The sequence below is a fragment of the Triturus cristatus genome, chromosome 1_2 (assembly GCF_964204655.1).
Source record: "Triturus cristatus chromosome 1_2, aTriCri1.1, whole genome shotgun sequence".
Classification (NCBI taxonomy): domain Eukaryota; kingdom Metazoa; phylum Chordata; class Amphibia; order Caudata; family Salamandridae; genus Triturus; species Triturus cristatus.
Window position 1 is genome coordinate 571,525,133 of NC_140580.1, and position 23,008 is coordinate 571,548,140.

The window sequence follows — 23,008 nt, forward strand, 5'->3', positions numbered from 1 at the left end:
TCTCGTCATGGACACCGCCCGCTAATTCAACGCCCGGCACAGGGCGGGGAAAGGGCGGGGCACTGAAGAGGTTAATTCAACACCATTGCTCCGTTCTGCAGTCCACTAGCGGTCTGCTCCGTGAAAGGCAGCCAGGTGCTCTGCTCGAGCTAGGAGCTCGCAGCTGTGGAACCCAGCACTTCACTCCCCCAAAAATGACAAGCAGTATGGTCTGTAAGGACCAGCACTTTGTGCAAGAAAACAAGTGCCTAGGGGCTGCGAGCGTGCTTGACACACCCCTCTGGCCCGACGCGTTGCCAAGGCGATGTGGAGTTCACCAGTGACATCAGCGCCTCTTCAACTGCTCCGCACGGAAGAGGAACCAACAATGCATTTCTTCCATAGGTGGCCCCCACCGGAAAACTCTTCTAAAGCTATACATATTGGAATGCCCAAACAAAATAGCAGCTGAAGAGTCACCTCGGGTAGTATCTTATATGCCAAGATTGATGGAGGTCGGTAGATCAATTCTAAAGAGGGAAATCAAAGTGGAAAAATATCCAAAAGGATGTCTAACCTACAGTACAATAATTCACTGGGAGACAATGGAATTGTAATATGATTTGGTAACCCGGCGGGAACCAACAACGAGGGCGCTCAACTCTAGTCTAGGGTAAAGTAAAATACAACAATTGTAATCGTTGGTGCTCCAAATGGAGAAAGATTGGTTCCAATTCCATATTATAACTCACCTCTTCCGAAGGAATACAATACACAATAAGGGTCTACCCTGAGCACACAAAAGTAATCTTAATAGTCCTATGTAGTTTGAGAAAGTCCAAAACAATTGATCCAGGTTCTAAGTATTTATTCAGGTATCCAATTTTGAAGGTGTAGTCAAATAATGGTTCAAAGACACAGCTTGACGTCAAATCCAAATCACAGCAAAAGCACAGAAATACAGCCAACACTTGTTTCGTCTTGCGTTGTAATACACAATTGACTTCTTCAGGGTTGCAATCCCAAAAGACACACAATTACTCAACCGTTTTAAACTAAGAAGAAGGTTACTCTAGGCTAATCCATTTACCATGGACTCCCAATAGGCCCATATCCATCACCAAGTTGTAATAAAAAATGTCTTTATAAAAAGAGAAACGAAATTAACATATCACCGAATAAATACTCAGAACCTGGATCAAGTGTTTTGGACTTTCTCAAACTACATATGACTATTAAGATTACTTTTGTGTGCTCAGGGTAGACCCTTATTGGACAATGGAATTGTGTTAGGCCTTTCATCCTTGGCATGGTTTCCCCTCTAACCATTTACCTTACACCACCTGTTTTGCTACGGCACCAACTGCTCACAGAGAGTGCCATCATGAAGCACGGGCCCAACCCTTTACAGTGACGAAAGGACCTATGCGCTACAGCAACTACCATCCATGACACTGCAGTGTTGGTACTCCCACATACCTTATATATATATATATATTTTTTTTTGGATGGTCACGCTGTTTTTTTTTTATTGACATGTTTTTATTAGGGTTTTGCATACGTTACATTGCATCACAAGAAACATTCACTGGTAGAAGAGTGAATTATTGTCCCGGAACTTCATGGACCTTTTCGTAATTTATTGTGTGTGGATGCTGCAGTCCATTGATTGTTGAGATCTTCTGAGATGGCTCAAAGGGTCTGCCCCCCATAGGTCGGTCTTATCTGACTCCCCTGCGTATCCTCCTGGTAGTGCCTGCAACTGTCGTCTCGCGCAGGGTCAACCCTACCTCCCTAGCTAGGTCAATGCAGTGGTCCCTTCCGTCCTTGATTCCCTATCATGTCATATAACTAGGACCTCGGCGTGTAAACCGCCAACTGGGGTTATTGCCGCCTACGGGGCGGCTTGGGAAGGGCCTTTGGGTGGGTGTAAGGCCCGGAAACTTGGTAGGGCAGGGGAGGGAAGGAGGTAGTGTGTGAAGGGTTGGAGGGGGAGAAGGGGTGCGGGATCGGCAAGCGAGAAGGTGCCGTGGTAGATTGTGTATGGACTGGTGGTACTCATGTGCGGTGTGCTCTGGGGTTCGTTATCAGGCGAGGGGGGGGGGCGGGCTCCCTGTTCGCCATGTAGGGGGGGGCTGGGTCCGTGGCCACTCGCGTGTCAAGGTAGGCCGCTTGTCTTTTGGGTTGCCTGCGTCCCCCGTCGATCCGTGGCGGTCTGGGGAGGCCTGCGAGTCCTGGGGGATGGGTTGTGTCATGTCCGGGGCTTCCCCCGTCGCGCATGTTTGCTTAAAAAGGATGAGGAGTTGCGCCCACTCCATGGAAATCGGGCGTTTGCGGGCTCCCTTCGCCTCCTCTTCTCGTAGCAGCTCCTCCTCTGCTGCTCCCTTTTAAGCACCGCTCCCACCCATGCCGGACCGGATGGTCCCTCTGGGGCCCTCCAATGCATTGCTATGTTCCTCTTCGCGAGGAGAATGGCCAAGGAGATAAACTTCCTTTGTGTCTTCGCGGACTTTCTTCTTGGGGTTATTCCCAGCGCACATTCCTCCCAGGTGGAGGCGGTCTGTATGTCAGTCGTAGCCCGAACGGCTCGGTGTACTCCTCCCCAAAACCGTTGTATGGAAGGACAGGCCCAAAACATATGTTTGAAATCGGCATTCACTTGACGGCAGCGGGGACATTCGAAGCGCGTATCGGGGTAAAACCGGTGGAGTTTGTCTGGGGTGAGGTATGCCCGGTGTAGGATATTGAATTGAATATTTTTGAATCGCGCGTTCCTGGACACCTTTTTTGGGGGACTCTAGGGCCTTATGCCATTCTGCATCGTTAAATACTCTGCCTGCGTCGTCTTCCCATGTTTCCCGGAGTTTGTCCAGGGACACGTCTGTTAGCTCCCGAATCGCTTTATAAAGCCAGGTGATAAGGTGGCTGCCTGCTCCCATACGCAGCACTGTGTGTAACACCGGATGCGTCGGGGGTTCCCTGTCTTGCGGGTGCCAGAAGCGGCCGCCACTTTCCAGCAATTGTCTATGTTTCAGGAATTGCCCCTGGGGGAGGTCATACCACTCCATCAGTTGCGCGTACGTCCTCAGTTGTCCCTCTTGGAACAGCGCTTCCACCTCTGTGATCCCATGGTCCGTCCACACTTGGAGGGCCCTCGCGGTGTGGTATCCGTCCCGTTGGGGGAATCCCACAAGGGGGAGTAGAGGGGAATAAAGTGGCTGGTCCTTTGTTATACGGTGGATCCTCATCATGCATTTGCGCGCTATAGCAACCTGAAGCGGGTGCGTGCGCGTCGGTTTAGATCCCGGCATGAGCAATCTGCGGATCGTCGGCAGAGGCAATCTGCCTCCCTCCGTGATCGTCTCCCCTACGTGTCGCTCCGCCGTCCAGTGGGACAGCCACTGGAGGTGCGCCGCGAGGAAGTACGACTCGAAGGACGGCGCTCCCAGGCCTCCGGCCGTCGTGGGGAGGTACAGTGTGCGCAGCGCTACTCTGTGTCGGCCGCCTCCCCATATCAGGGCTGCCAACAGCGTGTCGAGTTCCCGAAAGAAAGAACGTGGCGGGATGACTGGGAGGTTTGCAAAGTAGTAGAGCATTCTGGGGACCATGATCATTTTTGCTAGAGCAACTCGCCCTATAGGTGCTAGTGGTAGCGTCTTCCAAAACCCCACCGCTGAACGCAGGCTCGTCAGTGCCCCTCGGTGGTTTCCCTCGAAGAGGTCTCTGGGGGAGTGGTATAGGCGTACCCCCAGGTATCTGGGGGCCGTCCCATCCCATCCCAGCCTCCGATCGCCCAGCGTAATTTCCAGGGGTTCCGCGTGGGCACCCAAAGGGAAAATGGATGATTTTTCCCAGTTGACCTTGAGTCCCGATATTTCCTCGTATTCCTGTAGTGTCGTCCAGATTGGCATGAGGTCGGCTGATATATCGCGGACGTATATCAGTAGGTCGTCAGCGTATAATGACACACAGTGAGTGACGTCCGCTATGGGTATCCCCCATGCCTCCCCCTCCCGCCGTAGCCTTACGGCCAGGGGTTCCATCGCCAGGGCGAAGAGGAGAGGGGAGAGAGGGCATCCCTGCCTGGTCCCACGAGTCACCGCGAATGGCGCCGATACCAGTCTGCCAAGTCGCACTCTGGAGGTGAGGCCCTCGTAGAGCAGCTGAGTGTAGGCCAGCAGCGTAGGCCCGACGCCCACGTGCCTCAGGACCTCGAATAGGTAGGGCCACAGTAGGGTGTCAAACGCCTTCTCCAGATCCAGGACCAGACATGCCGCCCGTGGATAACGTTCTTTCGCCTGATCCTGGATGTGAAAAAGGCGGCGCAAATTGTGTGAGGTGTTACGCCGGGGAACGAATCCGCACTGGTCCGTATGCACCAGTGTGGGGAGTATTTGACTATAGCGGTCAGCCAAGACTTTCCCTAGGATCTTGCAGTCAGTGTTCAGGAGCGTTATCGGTCGGTAGGAAGCCGGGAGCTCGGGATCTCTGTGCGGCTTCAAGAAGGTCACCACTATCGACGTTCGCATCGATTCCGGGAGTATTTTGCGGGCTACTGCCTCTTCGTATATGGAGACCAGTCGTGGCGCCAGCGGTGTCACGAACGTGTGGTAGTATTCAATCGGGAAGCCATCCGTGCCGGGCGCCTTCCCGCGCGCTAGGGCTCTAATCGCTTGTTTTACGTCCGTCGGTGCGAGTTTTTTGTCTAGGTCCTTCCCGACCGCGGGGGGGATCGTGGGCAGGGATGATCCGTCTAGGAAACCGATAAGGTCTCCCAAGGGTCTAACCCGCGGGGACCGGTACAGGGCCGCGTAGTACTCGCGGAAGATATGTAGGATATCCGTCTGTGAACTTTTGAGTTGCCCGTCCGGAGCCCGGAGTTCTGTGATTGGGCGTGTTGCTGCGTCCTGTCTGGCTAGCCAGGCCAGAAGAGATCCCGCCCTGTTACCCTCTTTGTGTGTCCGCGTCGCGTATGCCCGAAAGTTATATTTGCGCAGGTCTCGCAGCGCTGTTGCGTGGGAAGATTTGGCCGCCGCTAGTTGCGCCGCAGTGGTGTCCCCCTGATCTGCCCTCTTGGAGAGCTCCGCGAGTTGGGTCTCCGCCCCCTGCAATGTCCTGTCCAATACTTTCCTGACCCCGATTACTTGCTGAATGCAGTGGCCTCTAGTGCTCACCTTAAATGCGTCCCATTCAGTGGATCGCGTGGATGCTGTGCCGTCGTTCTGTCTAAAGTGGCCCTGCATATAGTCCTCAAGATTTTGGTGGAAGACCGGGTCTGTGAGGCATTCCCGGGGCATCCTCCACGTGGGGATCGGGGGGTGAGGGGGTCTCCACCGGAGAACCGCTGTATGTGCATCATGATCCGACACTATCCTGCCTAGGTAGTCCGACTCTTGTACTAAGGGTAGGAGCGACGTTGAGCAGAGGAATCTATCGAGGCGGACCCTCAAATCGTGTGGGATCGAATGAAAGGAGTATAGTTTCGTGAGAGGATGGCGAGTTCTCCAGATGTCTGCTAGTCCCCATCTGTCCGCTCAGCTGCGGAGGTTTGCGGCCTGCTTGTATGTTGGTGAGTGGGTTGGTGGGGGGTGCGAGCGATCCAGGTGTGGGTCTAGGGTGCAATTGTAATCCCCTCCCAAGAGCCATGGGACCGATGCATGGTGAGCCAGTGCGTGTGTAAGCTTGTCCCAGTATCCTTCCTGTTCTATGTTGGGGGCGTATATGCTCCCTATCAGTAGTTGCTGACCCTCTAATAGTCCCGTCAGTATTGCATAGCGGCCCTCCCTGTCCACAAGTCTGCTCTGTTCCTTAAACGGCACCCCCGGCCGAACCCAAATTAGCGCACCCCTAGCAAATGCAGAGTAGGTCGTGGCACAAATTATGCCCCGCCACTTTTTCTGTAGCCGGTCTGCCTCCCCCGCCGTCAGATGCGTTTCTTGTAAGAGCGCTACCTGGGCCTTTTGTCTCTTGATGTAGGCATAAACTGAATATCGCTTGCGGGCGGTATGCATTCCCCGGACATTGAGTGTCAGGAATTTTATGTCTGTGTTAGGGGAGTTGTGAGACGTGCTGTGGGAAGTCATGTGAGTACGTCCGTGTTGTGTTGTGGAACCCATTGTCACCCCGTCTGGCCCCTCGCCCGTCTCCTACCTTCTGTTTGCGCACCACATCGTCCATAAGGGTTGCCTTGCCCGCTTCGGGAATGGTGGGGAGGGAACACATAGGGTAGGGGGGTGAACTGCAACAACGGTGGGAAACAGTCCCAATGCTGGGGGCGCATCGTGCGAAGCGATGAGCCCAAATTGTTTGCTGTAGTGTAACTTTAGTTCGTAACCACGGGGGTAGTGGATCTGGTGGCTGCCGACTCCCGCTCTGGCGGCTGCTCGTGTATCGTTGATGTCTATAAATGTCCTGCCCGGTGTTGGGCTCAGTGGTCGTTCTGTTCCATGCGGTCTGTAGGACCGTGCGTGCTCGCTGTGCTGCCGATCCGCTCTGTGAGTCTCTTGTTAAATGAGTGTGTCCGCTGTCTCGGGGGTCACCACCGGGGGGGTCAACGAGCCCTCCCGTGATCCCGGCGTTGCACTCTGTTCGTCATCCGAGCTAAAGATGTGAGGGCCTCGTTCCGAGTCCGATCCTTTGTCCTGGGGACTCAGGGTGGCCACCGGCTGGAGGGCCCTTCGACGTTCCGCGACCATCTGTGCGTGGTCCGGGGAGCTGGCGGTGGTAGTTCCGGTCCGCACGCTAATTGGCGCGGAGGGGGTCCTCCGGGTCCGGCGGCCCAGGCGTCCAGGTGTCATTTTTGGGCGGGGGCCGGGGCCGTCCCCGGGCTGCTGTGCGTGCTGTTCCACCCATGACGCCGCCTCTCCCGGGTCCGTGAAGAAGTGCGCTTCCCCTCCATAGGTGATCCTGAGACGGGCCGGGAAGAGGAGCGCGTACTGGATGTTTTTTAGGCGCAGGGCGCGCTTCACCGCCAGGAAGGTGGCTCGTTGCTGCTGGACCGCACGGGAGTAGTCTGGGAACAGCATAACTTGTTTGTCCTCTAACTGCAGTCGTCCCCGTAGTCTGGCTGCCCGGAGGATAGCGTCCCGGTCCTGATAATGAAGGAGTTTCAGCAAGAACGGACGTGGGGGCATGCCCGGTTGTGGCCTGCGGGCTGGCACCCTGTGGGCTCTCTCCACGGAGAAGAATGCGGTGAGAGTGTCTGCGGGCGTGAATGTGGCAATCCAATCTGAAATGTACTTGACCGGATTGGGCCCTTCGATTCCCATCGGTAAATTCATGATTCGAATATTGCTCCTTCTGGAGCGCCCTTCTAGGTCATCTGTCTTGTTCTCCAGAGCCTTTATCCGAGTTAGTAGATCTTGGAGCGTGCTGTCATGCTTCTGCACCTGCGGTTCCAGCGTTTGGAGAGAGTGCGCGCCTTGCGCGACCTTGTCCGCTAATTTCCTGTGGTCATCGCGTAGGAGGCCCAGGTCTGACGCCAACTCGCCAAACCTCCCTTCCATTGCCACTCGGGATTGTTCAATGGCTTCCAGAACCTGGTCCAGTTTCTTGGATGTGGGGTCTTCCCTGACGGACTCGGCGCCGTGAGGGGGTCTCGCCGGTGTTGGCTCGGCTGTTCTGGGCTGGTGTGAGGCTGGCGGCATCCCTGCCGTTTTTTGACGGCCCATTATGTGGTGGGGGGGGGACGCTCCCCGTGCAGGCGGATATGTCCGCTCACCGATGTCCACACTCTGACTGGCCCCGCAGTTGCGTCACTCCAGGGAGCTGTCACCTTCGGGCCACATCCCACCGCTCCTTTGGAAGGCACCCCCCGCAGTCCTCCCAGTTCTCAGCTCGTGGACGTGTCAGGCTCACGGGATTTTGGTTATTTCACAATGTTATGGGGTCTGCCCTGCTCTTCGTGTGGAGGTGCGTCGTCCGTGATTGTTAGTCTCCCGGAGAGACAACCAAGTTCGTCCCTTTGAGGCTCGGGGATTCCCCCGTCGAGGCGCACGCCTCCGATTGGCCCTCCGTAGCCCATCTGGTCTCACTGCGCTAGCGCCGTCGGCCTCAGAGACCCTTCACATTCCCCGGCCCGTCGGTCCCTCAGTGTCGGGGAGGCATGCACGGGTGGGCCAGTCCCCGGCTGGTCCTCCTCCGCCCGTCTGATCTCGCTGCCCTAGCGCCGCCGGCCCCAAAGACCCCCTACATTCCCTGGTCCGCCAGTCCCTCAGAGTCGAGGAGGTGTGCACGATTGGGCCAGCTCAGCTACTAGGGCTCACCTCTCTGTTCCGCTGGCGTCCCCGTCCAGGGCGCTGCGCATCTCCTGCTGGCCGGTCACCGGCGTCCGCTTAGGTCACTGACTGGGACCCCCGTCCTCGGGGATAGTGGGCTGCTCCTCCTCACCCCCTGCTCACCGCTCCATCTCCTGAGAGCGCATCGGGGGGGGGGTCCTCCGGTGTCTCCCTGCAGTGCAGTCCGTTCCGCAGGGCTGTCAGCTTTCCGGCGATTATTCAGCGCGGCTTCTCCCGTTGCGCAGCCACTGGGGGGAGGGGATCCGCGCTCTCCCGCCTTTCCGCTTTTGGAGCCGTTGTAGCTCCCGAGTCGTCCCCTCGGAGCCCGTCCCGGTGCCACCGTCACTGGGCACTCACATTGGCTGCTGCGACCACCAGCCGGGTCAATCTCGGCGCCTGGGTCGCCTCGGTGCCTCAGTCTCGCCGTCTCTCCTTTCCAGTCTGTCCGCCATGTTGTGCGCGGTCTCCTTGCGTTCGCGCGCCGTGTTCCCGGCACTGCTCCAGCCCTGATCCCAGGGGTCCGACGCCGGTCAGGAGCGTCGCCACCGTTGTTGGGCACGGTCCGTCACCTTACAGGGTCGGTGGACGCCCAGGGCAGGTAGGACTGTCCGTTACACGGGCCGCCGAGCCGGAGCCTCAGAGAGAGGAGTCCGCCATCTTGGCTGGCTCGGCCACGCCCCCCTCCCACATACCTTATATATCGCAAGTAGTGCCTTGCTGCTAGGCAAGCCTTGCAGCTAAACAGAGCTGTGGTTGGTCGAAAGCCCGTTCAGCGGGGGGCTGGATGCAACAAAAAGATATGAAGCATATCACCAAAACAAATCACTTAAAAAATCCATGCTAAAGGTAACTATGGTGTTTTCTGCTCATGAAACATAACATTAATTCTCCTAAAATTCGTAGCTGAACTCTAGTTATGGTTACTTAAAACCAAAAACATCCTGATATTGGCCAGTTATGTCTCTGCCGTGGATACCATAATCCCAGATGCAACGCTCATGGCCTGCGAAGTACCCAAGGACATTAAAGAAGACATACTGAAATAAAGAAATTATTCTGTAGCCATATTGACATTTTGGATACTGCAAATGTTAAAGTGGTATGCAATGTCACCAGTGATGTCATTAAAGTAACTTGTGCTGTCACTTGTAACGAGCATTGCAGTTGGCGTCCAAATTATGCTATGCATTGAAGGAGCTCAAGTTATTATTTGCTTAGCTAACACACAAGTGGCCAATCTCAGGGGGGTGGTGTTGGTTTTGTATAGAAATATTCTTGGCAGTCATAGTTAGGCATCCTGCTATGTGCCTCCAGAGTGCAACCAACGTTTCTTAAGACGCAAGTGTTGAAGGAGAGGAAAAAGATTCTTAATATACTGTTATAAAGGAAACCACACCAGAGAGTGAATGAAAGGTGTATCGACATTGAGAATAAGCTTGAGTAGGTGGTCAAATTTGGCATGAGTAAACTATAAAGAGATTACCTTATCTGCCAATCTGCCAAGCATCTGTTCTACTTAAGCAATTGTTTTTCCAGTTACAATTGGCAAATAATTTAGCTCTCCACTGGATGTAAAGATGAAGTGTCCACGTCTAGTGAGAAAGACATGAAAATATGTTTTGATCCACTCACCACAGAGTGTATTCTGGTTTCTGCATGATTTCCAGGAGTTAGTCACGTCTACTCCTGGAAGCTTTGCAAATCGACGCGGAGAGAAACCGCATCGTTCATCCTGACTGGGCATATGTGTATGTAGCACAAGAATGGACTAAAAATTCAGGTGTGATGATGCAGTTGCATCATTAGCCTCTATGTACCATTGCATTCGTGGATAAGTAGACACTATACAGCGCTCAGTGAAGTGCATCAAGATGGACTTTAGATATAAATGCAGTCCGTTCCCCCATTTACAAAGGTTGTGACGATCAACCTGTCTAAAAAGTGCTCAGATTTCAGAGAAGGCCACTAGTTCATAATATCGTGAAAATGTGCTAACACAAAGTTAGCAAAATAACATTACAACGTAACACAATATAAAATACCATGATAGCTAAATCTCGCTACATCTGGAGCACAGGTTAGGACCAGGGAACACAATCCATCTGCCAAAATGAATGATCATGCCACTTAGATCAAATAGTTCATTCTACAATGGAATGTTTTGGTTTTATTTACTCTCCCACAAAATTGAGATATATGTAGATCTAGGATTTATAAAAGACATATACAATTTATTGGGTACTCACAATTTTCCAAGAGGGTAATTCCTCGTAAAAGGTCTAAGTGTTGTGATGAAATACACTTCCTATCTCATGGGCCAGCAATTGAAATGCCTCAAAATGATCATCTTAAGTAAATTATTACGATTTAAATCAAAGAAACCTACAATCAATTTACCTACTAAAGAGTATCCTCAGAAGAGTTTTATTTATTAATTGAAAGGCACAGCCAGAGCACAAAATACTTGGGTGTTCAGGAAACCACTAGGTTCAAGGAGAGGCCCTGCACATCCCAATTTGCAGAGATAAAACCATGCAGGGGTTCCAGTTTACAGCCACCCAGAAAACTCTCTTGAAACTTCTCTTCCCCAGTTCCCCTAGAGAGAAGTACAGATATTAATCTGCCTTCATGCATATCATCCATTAAAGAGGCTTATGGTACTGGTTATGTTACATATATCTCACAAATGTATGTGCTCATAACACGTTTAAGTATGTGGTTTATAATTAGATGAGCAAACATTTGTAATTTGCTCTGGAGTTTGTAGTGGACTGGGGCCAAAAATGTGCTTGCTTATGGTCATGTACATAAAATATGTTTAATATTAATTTGCTATAGAACAAAACATGGATAACCCTATATGCCACATGGACTAAGGTAATTCAATATAATATAAAAATATAAAAAGCACTAATAGTTCTGTATTGTAACGGTGTAGTACGTAAATAACCCATGTATAAGTGAAAATGTGTATATAAATCTAAAAAGAAAAAAAGATAAAGACCAATTTGGCAAACTCCCGGCAAAAGAGTTGTTTATTGAAAAAGCTGTTTTGAAAAACAAGTACGGGGCACCATATACTATTGAAAAAATTAACACAAGACAAAAAGTTCATTACAGGAACCCGAATAGGAAGACTCATGTAGATTCTTATTCTCAAATAAAACTTAAATCCATGGTCTGGGAGCTGTTGATAATTTACTTAGATTCCAGCCTCATCAGTTCTGAACTGAATCACTCCCCAATAGGAGACTCACAGAGGTGCAGATGAGCACATGTCCTGGATTAGCTGGTGGCATCAACCTGAAGGCAATTTTGATGGATTTTGTACTAATGTACAAACTGGTGTACACAACATCCATATGAAGTTGTTTACACTTTCTATTCCATGACACACAAAATGTGAACTGGATTAGATCACTATCTGATGAGGTTTGGCTCGTCACACTACATGCCGTCTTCTTCAGTCACGTTAATCTTTCCGATCATGCCCACGCCGCAGTCACCTTGAGCTTGTGAAATGGCTCTCATCGTCAACGCTTCAGGAGATAAAATTATATTTTGCTAGTGGATATGGTGGTCTTGGTAGACCAACAGGAGTCACTTAATCCCTACCTTACAGAAAATTGAGCTTGTGACACTAGTAAGGCAGTTAGATGGGATGCACTGAAAGGAGTCCTCAGATATACCTTGAATGTTGCTTCGGCGCGCAGTTGCAGATAAAGAAAGCTACTACGCGCCAATCTCAACAGACGCTTATTTCTCTAGGAGAAGATATGCAATCTCACACTGTCCCAGAAATTGTGGAGATACTGGAGCACTTAGAGTACACGTCCAAGCCCTAGACATGGACACTGCAGAGTACACGTTGCTCCAAAACAAACAAAAACATTTTGAGTGGAGGAATTAGGCTGTATGCATAGAACCGAAGTAAAAATGCAGTCTCGAATCCAAGTGTTTAAAGATGAGCAAGGGCAGCACATTACCTCAAAGCAGGGTAATGGACAGATGTTCCACGATATTAGGACCTTTATTAGGTGGAGGACAAGGACACATTGGTGATTGCTGATCACATTCAGATCCCAGGCTTTCTAGGCACAGTGAGAATTCCCTAAAGTAAGCAGAAGAGCTGGAGAGATAAACTGATATTGCAGAGGATATCACTAGCATTGTGAGATCAAAGTGGCTACATTTCATGGGCCGAATGGTTTTTTTCCCTTTATTCTATAAGATGATGTGCGGCATGACCCTGGTATTAATTAATCTGTACAACTCTTTTTGGTACTGGGCTCTGAGCCAGAGATGATGATTTCAGTAATCCCAAGCAGTGCTTAATTTGAGCAGAAGGTTGCTGGTGGGGCCTCCCGGCACTCATTATACTGCATCATACATTTATAGAGAGAAAGAGAAGGAGAAAGACACAAATAGGAAAAAAAGGAGGAAGAGAAAGACAGGGAAAAGTCGTCAAAAGAATGAAAGAAGGAACCTTCAGCAGTGAGATAAAGGAGCATGGAGTTTCTGGTAGTCGAATAAAGGGGCATGAGGTGAATTCAAGACTAGGGGGTTCTATAATAATGGGGTAACCCGAAATGCCACTGGACCCGGGTATCAAGCAGTACAGGATAAGAGCAGTCACAGTGGAATATACTTTTTCAAAATGCATAATTGAATCATTAAAAAAGACCATGATGAATACAAACAAAGGTACTTTTAATTATAACATCTGAATCTTGGAGACAGCTTGATTGTATATTTAATCAAAATGGTGCTCAGAGAAGGGGAATAGGGTGCTTGGGAAATAGTCTGTGCTAGTGAGGGTTGTAGGAAAGGAAAGGCAATGTGCAATATAAACATCAGTAAAAACTGAAACCTATCCAGCCTAATGACGGCAAAATAATCCACAAGACATAGCAAATTATAGCCACAGATAATTAACCGGTCGCCTGTGCTTGCAAAGCAGTGTAAGACTGTCGACTTTTCGACCCCTATTTACAATCCAGGTAACTTAGGGGCTCATTATGATGGCGGACGGACAGGCTCCGTCCGCCATGGTGGTGGAAACCAGGACCGTCCGCCATGCATGCGGCGGTCCCGCATACCCTATTAAGATGGGACCGCCACCACAGAGGTCCTGTTCCACACCCTTAACATTGCGGCGGTGGCTGCTAATAGCAGGGTACCCCCCCATTGCAACCTCAACTCCCACCAACACAAGGGGGGCCCGCAACGGGCCCCCAAAACCAAACTCCGCCTGCCTTTTAATGGCGGTTGCATCACCTCGGAAAGGCTGGCTGGAGACCTCATCATAATTTGGCAGGTGGTGCTTGCTAGGCACTGCCACCATTTTGTGGATGCAGACCGCTCCGCTGGGCAATCGTAACGATTGCCTGTGGCGGTTCCGTGGCAGATGGGCTTTGCCTCTGCTGCGGTCTGAATCCCACCTCCATCGTAATATGGCGGTGGGAGAATCGCGGTCTGCAGGGCAGGCGGTGGCGGTCCTTCCGCCATCATAATGAGCCCCTTAGTCCTTATCTTGGGGTCTAGATCAGGACCAAAGGGGAGTGAAAAAAGGAGCACCGATTTAAAAGCAGCTTGAAAAATCCCGCAGCAGATTTGAAAAGTTGATGGGCCAACAAGCCTTCCGCCGCGGGGGGAAGATATGTTTGAACCTCCAATGATTCATTCTCCCCTGGACGGATGCGAAGCACAGACTCCATCGGTCCATCCTTTTGTGAATTACCCTGGAAACTCGGATTCCATTTTTAGGAGGCTACTGATCAACCTCACTCGGTGTGTGGAGGTTCAAACATATCTTCTCAAAGCAGCCTTAGGCCATTGAGCCCATCGCTACTTCAGCTTTTGTTTGGGATTGAATCACATATCTCCAAGAGCCTGTTGGCACCTCAACTTCTCAAATCTGCCGTCTGATTTTTCGAGCTGCTTTTAAATCGGTGCTCTTTTTTCACTCCCCTTTGGTCCTTATGAAGACCCCAAGGTAAGGACTAAGTTACCTTGATTATACATAGGGGTCGGAATGTCGACAGTCTTACACTACTTTGCAAGCACACACAACAGAGATTAATTATCTGTGGCTATGATTTGTTATGTCTTTTGGGTTATTTTGCCGTCATTAGGCTGGATAGGTTTCAGCTTTGAGTGATGTTTATATTGCACATGCCTTTCCTTTCCTACAACCCTCCCTAGAACAGACTCTTTCCCAAGCACTTTATCCCCCTTCTCCGAGCACCATTTTGATTAAATGTACAGACAATCATGCTGTCTCCAAGATTCAGATGTTATAATTAAAAGTACATTTGTTTGTATTCATCGTGGTGTTTTTTTTGGATGATTCAATTTTGCATTTCGAAAAAGTGAATTCAAGACTAGGCAACTTTGGAATTCTGCGCTCCAACATTTACTTGCACCCGACACGGATTTCTGAGCAAAGATTTGGGCACCAGCACTTATTCTTTTACAAATTAAGCACTGTACCCAAGCTAGGTAAGGACCCTTCCTTTTGTGCCTCTTATAGATTGCTTTTGCTTCTCAACGCTGTTGTTAAGATTTTCACATAGATATTGGTGATACAGTTGAACAGCTTAATAACCACAGCGCACTGATGCAGATTAAATTTGTCTTGTATCGGGCATGCTAGGTGGGGAAACAAAAAAAAATATTTTACCTCATTAAGAACATGCCTTCCTCTTGCAAAAATAATTCACTTATTTCCTCAATGCCTAAAAGGCATTTGTGCATGCCACTTGAGTATTGCTGGACGATTTTGGGGGCAATGGGTTTTGTACTAAAGTTCTGCTTCTGGGTGATAGCTAATTTCCACTCTGCGCGGGTTGTAGTTGGGCTCAATGGCAGGAAATCTCCCATCTTCTCCACCAGGCAGGGAACCCCAAGAATGTCTTTTATCGCTCATCCTTTTTGTCCTTATTAATGAGCCTTTGGCTCACAGGATTCAACAAAATTAAACCATTCAGGGCATCCAGATCAGATGGGATGGTTGTAAGCTAGCGCTGTACACAGATAGCATCTTAAATTCCCCGGTGAACCCGGCACAATCACTGACCCCTTAACGTCACGAGTTGGCCTATCAGAAGGTTTCGGGATGCCAGGTCAACTTTATTAATTCAGAGTCCCTGAACCAACTATCTAAATTAATAGCTATGGCGCCCATTAAATGGATGCACCCGCCATTAGCCATTTATGAACATGTTTAACGCTGAAGGTGTTTCGGCACAACTATAGCTGATTGATCCAAGGCAGCCACCATGATTTAAAAAATTGGGACAGTAGCTCACCAACATAAACAGGTCTTATCGTCGCTGTCAAAATAATGGTGCTGCCTAAGATTCTTTACTTTTCAAGCAATACCTACAGGTCTCCCAGTGTGGTGCTGGCCAATATACAGAAACCTATTGATAATTACATTTGGGGAAGTGAGATGCCCAGACTGGCTCGCAGGCTGCTCCAGCACCGCCCCAATTGAAGGAGGGGTTGGTAGTTCTGCATGTTCTGAAATATTGCTAGGAGACACAACTGCGTTTCATAGTTGACGGCTGTTCTACAAAAAACTTTAGTGTTTCAAAGACCACATCCTAGGGTCTGTGTCCTTGTGGATGGTTATGTGGCTAGAAAGGAAAGCTAGATCAGTAAATGCTTAAGTCTCTCTAATTACGCAAATGATCATCGATGACTGGGACAAGATTAGTGTAGCGATATGAATGACGTAGTTCCAGTCTCCTATGACTCCAATAGGATCCAACCCCATTTTACTTGTCCATCAAGGACAAAGGCTTCAATTTACGGAAGAAAAAGGATTGTCTCACTGTTTAGCATCTCTTTGTGCAGAGGCGAACTAAATCTTTTCATTAGGTGAGAGGTGAAATTGGCCTCCCTGAATCAGAGTCAACAACACCTGGAGCTTTGTTACTGAATTATGCACCTCACCTATAAAGCAGAGGCCATTCTTGTTCGTGTCTTGAGCCACTTTCAAAAATGGTTAAACTCTGGGGATCAGGAAAAATGTTTGGTCTCATTCTTCTATAGGGTCTTGCTTGAAAGGGAGGTTAACAGACAGCCCACACTATTCTGGAAACAGAAGTTGGGGAGACCACTACGAGATCCGGATTGTAAGGCCATATATCAGGGGATAATGCAGAGCATAAAGAAGCAGCTTTGAAGGTGATGTCTCAGTTGAATTACTCCCACTGAAACAACACATTTGGGGCAAGCTGAAAAAGTATTGATGCTGGTGGGTGTGGCGGGTGTTAGGGGAGAGGTATGGTTTTACATTTATTTTGAGAGTGCCTAAGACTCCAAGGTTTTTGGAAGCAGGTCCTTCGGGGGTAGATGAAATGATTAAGGCTGAGAACCCAGGAGGCCTTCCTTCCAGGGCTTCCACTGACAAAAGTCCTCTTGAAATGTTTGCGAAGGGGGAGTTGATGGAGCAGGAGATACTTGCGGCAAACTAGCAGAAAGCTTAACATTGGACGAAGGTGCTGAATGGAACAATCAAATATGGAACCACCTGGGAACAGGTAAAGTGACCCTGTCCCAACATAAGAGAGAGGCATCTTTTGCGACAGGCGGGATTCATATATTTCAAAAGCCATACTTCTGACTTTAAGGAGTTGTCCTGCCCATGCTACTTGAGGGTTATAAGGGTGATCCCAGAAGACCTTTCTCAGCTACAGAGAAACCCTTAACCCCTTCAGTGCCCATGACGAGCTGGACTCGTCATGGGCCGCGGTGGCGCTGTGCCCATGACGAGTCCAGCTCGTCATAGACCCCGCCCGCTAATGCAACGGCCGGCACTGGGCGGGGAAAGGGGCGGGCACTGAAGGGGTTAAACTAACTGATCTGCCAACTTGACAGATTATATAACGCCCACACAAACAAACAATTACTGAATTAGACACACAATTCTACCTGCAACTGTTACACTTTTCTGTGTCCTGCTTGTAACTGCTACTGCAAGACCCAGACTTAGAGGTTGTAGGTATTGCAGGAGGGGTTGTGAAGGTGTTGTGTACGCTCTCTCCATTTTTCACTCTGCAACTGGTTACAAAATGGTACCACTTGCTAACAGAAGTGGGTGAAACTACATATATTTCTTAAAAACTTCAATAAAAATATTGAAACCACTAAATAATTTTGGAAACTTTTAAAGTAAACTAAAAGCAGCTCCAGTAATCGCTAGACTGTGTGTAATGAGAATTTATTAAGCTAAAGCTGAAGCTTAACCACTATGTAAATATAGATTTTACACAACTTAAAATAGATTTTCTTTACCTGTGTTAGGGACTTCAGGCCGAGTGCAGTGACCACAGCACCAGTGGTTGCACTTACATACGCTGTTCCTAGTTGCCTGCAAAAGAAGCAATAGAAAGAAAACAAAAGTCACACATCCCAACTCATATTGGTATGCACTTATTTACAGAACAAAGAAACCTGCATAGTGTCTCTGGTATAATAGTGATCAGCTGCAAAGCAGCCCCATGACTGTTTACAAGATGTGGGTAGTTTTGAGTGCAGTACGGAATCTATGCTAGCTAATAATGGGCGCCATCGTACTGTCCAACCAAAATCTCTTGATTTAATTCGAGATCACCCTCTACCCAGTGTTACATCCACACAGACACGCTGAGCAGTTCTACCTCTCTTGATGTACAACATTATTGAACCCAGTCTTTTGTAGAAGTGAACCATGCATAGTTTTGTTTTCAACTGCTTGCTCGTCCTCTTTCTGACACCCAGCGCAATACCCTTCCCACCAGTTCATCTCCACTTCAGATTCAGAGCCTCTTCTCCAAGTGTAATTCATTTTCAGTACACACCAGAGAGTGAATATGTCTCTACCACTAGTTGAAGTATGCTTACTGTTAGCATGACCCAACTACTGAATTTAGGGCCACATCAGGATATCGGATGGTCGGACCGCCGGCCAATATCGCTGTGGACATGAGACCGCCCGACAACCAGTCGGTGGTCCAACCGCCCAATTACGTTAGGACCACCGTGCTGGAGGTGAGAAAGTGTTACACATACAACACATAAAAACAGAATTTGTGCATGCCCTTTTTTACATGCACTGGCACATTAAATCCAGAGAATATTGCTTTGCTAATGTTTTTCCTTATGGCCAAACTCTACTTCCTGCCTGAGATTGATGCTCGATTAAGCTAGGTTGGATGGCATAGTTCATGCACGAGAATCTAGACACACAGTTTACTCACACAAAGACAAGTCAAATAACATCCTTACGGCACTGTTAAAGGTGCATCTCCGCTCCTATTGGTATAGTTCACAATCGCATTGAAAGACTGGTTCACCCACTGCCAAAATACCACAGCCGGAGTTGTTCTGTGGAGATAAAAGATAGTACAACCAACCTTATTTCTGTACCCAATATGTCCATCAAGCCTTATATTTGGAAATTCAAAGCCTGTGAAATAAGGGCATAAACAATTTTGAAACAGCTCAAATATTAATTTTAAATGGAACTGAATAAGCATGTTCTCCTCATTGCACAGAGTATTTGTGCATGCCTTTTACTTTGGTGCAAATATCTCAAAAAATAGAACCCGGATCGGTTTATAATCCTAAATCTCTGTGCCAAGAGAACGGTCAGGTAGTCTATGTCTTCACACAAAACAGTTTATTGGTAAATCCAAGACCCTACTACGCCAAGCCACAGAGTATGTACTCTGGTCACAAAATGATAATTTGTACAATTATTTTTGCCAAACTCATCTATTTAACTTAACTCTAAGTCCACTGGAAAGGGTGCCAAAAGTGCACCTAGCACATGAAAAGTTAAATGTCATATGTGGGCAACAGTGTGTATTTATATGGTAAAAATATGTCTTCTAGGAGCACAACAGTGCTCTACATGGGCTTCAGTTTAAATGTACTGCAGTGACAAAAGGCAGGGAAAAATGCCTTCTCTATGTAGAAAAAGTATATCTTACATGGTGATAAGTCTCCCCTAAACTGTGCCATCTTAGCCACGGGGCAGGGTGCTAATATATAAAACAAAATAGGGCATAATTCACAGTGAAATGAAGCCCAAAACCTATTTTACCATGTAGGCCTTACTAAACCTGTCGATGAATAAACTTAAGTGTGATTACAATTTTAATTCCCTTCCTCCACACATAAAAAGGCTAGAAAATGTTTTAAAGTAATTTTCGACTTAGCGTTCAAAATTTGGTTAAAAGCTGGATTTTTTTTACAACCTAAACAGAAAAGTAGCTTTATAAAAATGTATTTTAGGCTGCCTGAGCTAAAAGTGGTTTAAAACCAGTTCTGCCACCACTCACACACCCAGCGCTAGAATGCACATCCTTGGCTTTGGAGTTAACAACTCTGTCTTAGATGGCAACGGTCAGTCTATGTGCACAGGGGGGGCTAATGGGTGTTAACCTCTGATCACATATGACCTGATTACGAGTCTGGTGGTCTGACTCAAGGTGGCGCGGCGGTCCAGCCACCGTAGCACCAGAAGTCGGACCACCCTATTACAGTTGGACTGCCATTGCACCGCCGAGGCCACAATATGCTTGGCAGGGTCGCCGCGGCTCCGCCCAGCATATTGCAAGTTTCCTTTCCACCACAGTTTTCATGGCGGTTCCTTCTCCATGAAAACCATGCTGGAGAGGAAACAAATGGGGACATACAGGGCCCCCTGTTGCTTCTGGGCCATGGGGTGCTTGCAGAGGGGCAAGCGTTTTGCCCCCCTGTGTGCAAGCACCCCACTACCTGCACGGCATGGACTGCAACAGTCCATTCCGTGCAGGTACTGCCTTTGACGTTCCCATTGCGGCGCCTATTTCCTTGGCACCGCTGTGACAACGCCAAAGAACCGCCCGCCAGTGACTGAAAGAGTAATAATAAGGCAGGCGGTGCATACATAGGAATGGCAGTGCAGGAATGGGACGTCGGCGTAGCTCTTAGTTGGGGGGTCAGCTATCTGGGACCAGAAAGGCGGGATCAATACAGAGACCATCCCCATTTTGAGTTGGACTACCCAAAAGAGGGATTGACCTTTAATTTTGACCTTAATTTTGTTTGAAAAATGTCGATTGACACAAACATTGTCTCACAAATATTGTGACGCCAAAAATATCATAAGGCAATAAATTGGAGGCAACAATGCCATTTATTTAGGTGCTTTGTATTGTGTTTTAAATATAATTGTATATAATTTTTAATTATTTGGTTGTGCTTTATTAGTTTTTATGTTATAAGCTATTTTAATGTTAAGTGTGTGTATTTATTTTTAGCATAGTTTATTTTATTTTGGATCTGGCAATACTTCTAACGTTTTTTCGGTATTTTATTTGAATGTATATATTCATGGGTTGTTGAGTTGTAAGGGAATACGGTAAAAAGCTTTTCAAATATTTGTTTTTATGCTTAATCAGATTATTAAGAAAATTATATTATTTAACAAAATTATTTAATAGATAACTATAAAGAAAATGGAAATTAAGTCTTGTCACTGTTAATTAGATCATTGATTTTGTACAGCATTTAATTAATTTAATAATCGTTTTAATATATAATTTTTGTAGTATTTCTGTAAATTAATTTGTATTGTTAGTTATTTTCAAGTATTATTTTCAACTGTAATTGGTAATAGTCATTTTAATTTGTAATTATTTTAATAGATTATATGATAGCAAACATAATATATATTTCTTAAAACATTATGTTTTTAGTTTTCAAGATTAAATTTTTATGATTTAATTTTGAAATTATTTTAATTTGATTTAATCATATATGTTCATAATATTTGAGCAATATCATTTTTATTAAATTGAGTTTTGTAATTTTAATAATTTTACATGCATTGTTATTTTTTTTAATAAGTAGTGTTTGAGTATTCTTAATTAAAAATATTGTTTATTTCATGTTTATGTCACAATTCTGTTTATTTATTTATATATATTTTTTTTCATTTCTGAATTTTATGTTTGCAAGTTATTATAATATAATGTTTAGTATTTAAAATACAATACACATGTTTTGTGATGATAGTTTGGTCTTCTATATTTTTATAGCCGAAACTTTGTACTCTACATACAACCTAAACAAGGTATTTAAAGTCGATATTTGTGTCCTCAATATTTTTTCGGTGATATTTTGTATTACTACATTTTTGATGACTGTATTCCATAATGCAACCCCCAAAGGAAATGGCAGTAGTAGGAAAATATATATACCAAAAAGAAATGAACACAGAAGAGACAAATGCACATCTTTGTTATCCAGCCCAACTAAGGGTCGTGAATGAGGGAAAGCACCATGTACAGTTTGAGGCAGCCCGTAAAGAAGACAAAGCAGAGCAGAGGACTCAGCGACTGACTTCTCCCCGCTTGAGAGTCAGACTATATGAGTTGTATGAATGCCCAGAACCCCATATAACGAGGTGTGAGTAGGACAGGAACAAACCCCAAAGCTCTGTTTAGTCTGTGCTTAAAAACAGTGGTCCACACTCTCTTCTTCTACACCCTTATTCCCTGCATTTCTCAGTCCCCAACTGTGAATAGATGTTTTACTGAGATGTTACACAAATGCAAATTGTTGCTATTGTGACACAAATTTAGTTTTTAAAAAAAGCAGAGCCTTTATAGGGTTTTAGCTTTTTGCTTTTCACCGTTCTGATTTGTGTAATGTAATTTACACAACAAATAAAATTTACTTTCAAGGCAATAAGTGTGGATCTAGACTGACAAACATAGAAAGGATTAATCAAATCGGGTTGATTCATTTGAAATCACTGTCTTTGTCTTGTCTTTGGATTGGCCTTCTATATTTTAACTAATATTCTATATGAGAAAAGTCACAGTAAGTGTCACGCAACATCTTGGTGTCTTTTCAGTCACAGTCTATGCACAAAGCAAATCACCCATCTGGCTAGAATAGCTGGTGTTGCTGTGAGCTGCCCAGATCCCAATAGAGGGCCAATGATCAGGAGAAACTAAGTAGACAGGAGTACCAAGTAAAAGCTAGTGGCAGATCCGGATGCTGCCACACAAGTCCATATTAGGTCTCGCCTAGCTTCGCAGCGCATGCGCTGTCACTCTACGAGATCTATTGTCGTCGGGTTGCTTGTGGAAGTGGGGTGGAAGCTCCGCCTCTGCTTTTCATTGGCGCGCGTCACACTTTATGTTAAACGCGCACCTTTGATTAGCAGTGAGGCCTTTTGCTTCCCTCCCTGTCTCCTTTCCGGCTTGCCCACCCGGACTGGAGATTCTGCACACGCACGGCACCAGTCAGTGCAGGCACGAGCAGTGTCTCTCTCTGTTGGCTTTCAGTACCCAGACTGGATATTGTGCTCGCGCACAGCACCACTCAGCACCACTCAGTGCAGGCACGAGCAGTGGCTCTGTCACTCGCGTCCTCCCACTAATTTGTCAGTTATGTAGACCGTATGACTGCCGCTGACCGCGGCCCCCGCAGGGGGCCACTCGGCGGTCGGCGCCTTAGTGGCCCCGGTCACCCCTCCCCACCCCCTCCCTACGGGGGGGGCGGGGACACAGACTAGAGCCCCCCCTTCCATTGGCAGGGCCGGAAGTGACGCGCAATGCGTGTCACTTCCTGGCCCAGGGGTGAGGGGGAGGCTATTTAGCCTTCCCCCACCCCCACTGTCCGAATCTTTGTCCATTCACTTACGCAAGTCCAAAACTGATCAGGCGGGGCGGGGGACCAGGGTGGTTCTTCGGCCCCTAGGCGAC

At 47.6% G+C, this 23,008-nt stretch overlaps 1 protein-coding gene across 2 annotated transcripts in view; it reads right to left on the reverse strand.

Moving 5' to 3' along the window:
• SFXN3 (sideroflexin 3) overlaps positions 1-23,008 on the reverse strand; it is a 154,571-nt gene that overhangs the window by 61,475 nt on the left and 70,088 nt on the right. For both annotated transcript variants that reach the window (XM_085606486.1, XM_085606489.1), the window contains exons 4-5: positions 18,531-18,629; positions 17,559-17,634 (exon numbers count right to left, since the gene is read on the reverse strand). In XM_085606486.1, the coding sequence (XP_085462612.1) occupies positions 17,559-17,634; positions 18,531-18,629 (175 nt within the window). The remainder of the gene's footprint in view (positions 1-17,558; positions 17,635-18,530; positions 18,630-23,008) is intronic.